Source organism: Blastocystis sp. subtype 4 (assembly GCF_000743755.1).
Source record: "Blastocystis sp. subtype 4 strain WR1 chromosome Unknown seqid_0552, whole genome shotgun sequence".
In the NCBI taxonomy this organism is placed as follows: domain Eukaryota; class Bigyra; order Opalinata; family Blastocystidae; genus Blastocystis; species Blastocystis sp. subtype 4.
In genome coordinates, this window is record NW_014568995.1 from 1 (window position 1) to 3,628 (window position 3,628).

The 3,628-nt window shown below is 38.2% G+C and overlaps 2 protein-coding genes across 2 annotated transcripts; both read left to right on the forward strand.

The window, feature by feature from the left end:
• Window positions 1-163: 163 nt before the first annotated feature.
• Window positions 164-731, forward strand: JH06_5112 (40S ribosomal protein S13; the record flags this gene model as incomplete). The annotated part of the gene is made up of 4 exons (XM_014669453.1): window positions 164-186; window positions 233-444; window positions 479-665; window positions 698-731. The coding sequence occupies 4 exons, from the start codon at window positions 164-166 to the stop codon at window positions 729-731; spliced, it is 456 nt and encodes a 151-aa protein (XP_014524939.1).
• Window positions 732-1,003: 272 nt separating this feature from the next.
• JH06_5113 (hypothetical protein) lies at window positions 1,004-3,500 on the forward strand (the record flags this gene model as incomplete). Its single annotated transcript, XM_014669454.1, is given in 22 exon segments — window positions 1,004-1,040; window positions 1,081-1,197; window positions 1,240-1,337; window positions 1,370-1,419; window positions 1,450-1,526; window positions 1,556-1,614; window positions 1,648-1,705; window positions 1,737-1,810; window positions 1,843-1,950; window positions 1,969-2,082; window positions 2,112-2,153; window positions 2,182-2,287; window positions 2,319-2,371; window positions 2,401-2,544; window positions 2,575-2,624; window positions 2,655-2,682; window positions 2,774-2,914; window positions 2,947-2,988; window positions 3,019-3,090; window positions 3,121-3,219; window positions 3,309-3,407; window positions 3,438-3,500. 22 exon segments carry the CDS (start codon window positions 1,004-1,006, stop codon window positions 3,498-3,500), a joined length of 1,731 nt encoding a protein of 576 aa, XP_014524940.1.
• Window positions 3,501-3,628: the final 128 nt, after the last annotated feature.

Sequence of the window (3,628 nt, forward strand, 5' to 3'; positions counted from 1 at the left end):
TTCCTATATTTCATTAGATAGATAATTGAGGTTTGAAGAAAAGGGTTGAATGAAATTGGTTTGAGACTGATTTATAGAGAGTTTGATTGTGTATGAAACCAGTTGTATTGGATTAATCAATAAACTCTACCATTCTTCTTGTTTCAACTGTAAATCGTGAATAATGGGTCGTATGTATGGAAAAGGGTAGGTTGAATGATGTGTTGTTTGGTTTGAGCTAACTCTATTGTAGAAAGGGAATGTCGGCTTCTTGCCTTCCCTACAAGAGAACAGCTCCTTCCTGGTGCAAGTCAACATCTGAAGAGGTGGAAGCATCGGTTTGTCGTTTGGCAAAGAAAGGTTTGACTCCCTCTCAGATTGGTGTGTTGTTGAGAGATCAGAAGGGTATTGGTCAGGTGAAAGCCGTGACTGGCTCTAAGATTCTCCGACTTCTTAAGAAGAACGGTAAGGTTTCGGCTTTCCGTTCTTGACGCCTTAGGACTTGCTCCTTCTCTTCCTGAAGATATGTACTTCCTGATCAAGAAGGCTGTTGCAATCAGAAAGCACTTGGAGCGTAACCGAAAGGACCGTGACTCTAAGTTCCGTTTGATTATGGTGGAAAGCCGTATTCACCGTCTGACTCGTTACTACAAGAGAACAGAACAACTTCCTCCCACTTGGAAATAGTAGGTTATAGTGTGTTTAAGTGAGTGAATAGTAACTCTGCTACTGCTTCTGCTCTTGTGGCATAAGAAATGAAGTGAATTGGTATTGGTTGAAGCAAGTTCTGTTTTGTTTGTTAGACTTAAGTGTTTGAGAAGTGTCTTTGTTAAGACATCGATCTGTTTGAATGAATTGATATTGGAGTATAGAATGAATTAAAACTACTCTATCATTCAAATGATGTGTATTCATCAAGATCCTCTCTCAAACTATCTACTCTATCAGGAATTCCAAAGTTCCCAATTGTCGTGTTGGGCATTCGGATCCACTTTCACCCAAATCAATACTGTTTTGGCGAATCATGAATGGAGAAGAGATTAAAACGATCAGTACAGTTAGTAGAGATAGTGAGAATTGATTGTGTTGAACAACGAATAGTAATTCTCAAACAAGTTCTGGGTCTTCCAGAAGGCGAGAATTTCATTCTAATCTTAGATGATGTGACAATGTCCCTTGTAAACTCAGTATGCGGTCAATTTGCTCTTCTTGACCGTGGTTGTATTTGTATCTATTCTATTTGTATTGTATTGATTCTAGTGATGGAACATATTCAATCAAAACGTGATTGTGTATCTGGAGTAACTGCGATCTACTTTGTTGAACCAACAGAACGGAATGTGGGTCTAATATTGGATGTATGAAATTGTTTCAAACAATGATTGAGTAGGATTTCATGGAGATCAAGTCGTTTGTTGGAGCAGAGAGTTGTATCGATCGGTTGTTATGAAATGGATGAATGATGAGTAGAATAATCTATTGTGGGATGGAAGATGTGAGTGGTGAGTCGTGTTTATATGATAAGGTAGCACTTCGATTCAAAGGAGGTAAGAATGGAATGAGGAATGAATTTCAGATCTTTCAGATGAATTAGCAGGTCGTATTCTGAACAATCAAGTCCTTCAAAAGCGTTTAGTTGTAAGTGTGTATTGAAAGATATGATTGAAGAACACACGTCTGATTCATATGAACTATCATATCGAGGAATCAAATGTGGCTGTAACCAGTAGGTTTATCTTGTTGTTTCTTGATTGAAGATATTCCAAGTGCATTGAAAGATATCTGGGGTAAGAATGATGCAACAGGAATCTTATTAAGGATTGCAAAAAGTGTAGGGAGAGGAAGAGTGTTTGTGATAGATAGTTGGTTCATATGTGTGTAGCGCTGGGAATCAAACCTCTTGTTCATTATCAGTGTGGATATCCTTGCAAGGACATAGCTGATCTGTTTGAGTCAGAAGTGAATCTGATTGTTTGAATTGAGAATCAGATGCTTCAATACATTGCTAATTTCCAACCTACGCTACGAGAGAAAGGTCAACTTCTATTGATTGATCGTACAATCGATCCATTGGTTCCTTTGCTTCATCCAATCAATTATCAAGTAAGAATTCTCCTCCAATTCAATTCTAGCCAATGGCTGAAGATTTGTTATCAATTGGTGAAGGAGGCGAAGTATCGATATGAATGATTGAGTGATTAGTTCGATTATCGATCTGAGACGAGTCAAGAGATACGTAAAGTGCTTCTTGATGACAATGATCGGATTTGGAATGCTTATAGATATGAACACATTCTGACTACGATTTGTAAGAGAAAGAGAAGGAGACTTAGGAATAGCATCACTGAAAGAAGCAGCAAAACGATTCTTGGAATCAACACAAGAGAGCAAAGTAGATGAGAGAGAATGAATGAAGAATAGAATACCATTCAGGATATAAGTAATCTGATCAAGACACTTCCAGAGAACAAGCAACGGAAGGAACTATTTGCTCTTCACATCAGTATTGCTCAGATGTGTATCGATCAGTTCAGAGAACGGTCCTTAACAAAACTGATCCCTTTGGTAATGATAGAATTGGATTGTAATGTATAGGAACAAGTGATTGTGACTGGATATGATGAAGCAGGATCGAGTCCAAATGCGTATGAATGAAGGATTGAAATGAGAATCAGAGAGAAACTATTGAAGGAAGTGGAATCTGTATTAGGAATGACTTTGAGGTGAGTTTGAAATGGAGATGTGATCTGTAGACAAGTAGATAAGGTGTGTGATATGGCTGAATGATGAATAGATTCGTCTGCTGCTTATATATGCAATTGCTCAAGGAATGGATGTGGCAACTCAGCAACGGTTGTTCAGTCTAAGTGGAGTTGGTATGGAGTACAGTTCCATTCTGTCGAATCTGAGTATGTTAGGAGTGAAACTCTCCCAAGTGAGGAATGAGTGAATGAAATGAAAGGATAGCCAATGGAGCAACGTTTGGATAAGAAGGAACATTTGAAACGAGTAAGAATGAAGAAAGAGAGTGAGGAATAGGTGAAACAGATGTGTCGTGAAGGAGGAATGATTATGAATCGATATGATTCTCAGATTCGGTATTGTTTGAATGTATTGTTGAGAGAGAGTATTGAGTGATAGGATCTGATAACGAATGCTTTGTCTCCTAGTAAGTTTGAAGTATATGACACAGGAACAAGTCCTCTTCGAGATATCATTGGAGTGGATATGAGTCGCAGTGTAAGAGGGAATCTTCGTAGTCAGCGTTCAATGAAGTGAGAGTATTGGTTACAGTTGAGAGTAGGATGAGTATACATTCAGAAGAGAAGAGAGAGATGGAATGGTATGGAAAGCCTGGAAAGAAACCAGTAACAATAACAGGTGATCCAATCGTCTGTTATATTGTTGGAGGAACATGTTATGCCGAAGTTGGAATGTGATGGAAGTATGAGATGTAGATTGAGAGTTTGAATGAGTTAGCAGAAGGAATTGGTCGGAATGTGACAATTGGTGAGAGATGAATAGAAGAATGATCGATAGCTTCTACAAACATCTTCAAACAATCAGAATATGTGGATAATCTTCGAGATCTGGATTTGTCAGTTATGTTGTTGTCTGTTTGTTGAGAACAATCAATATCTCAAAAACA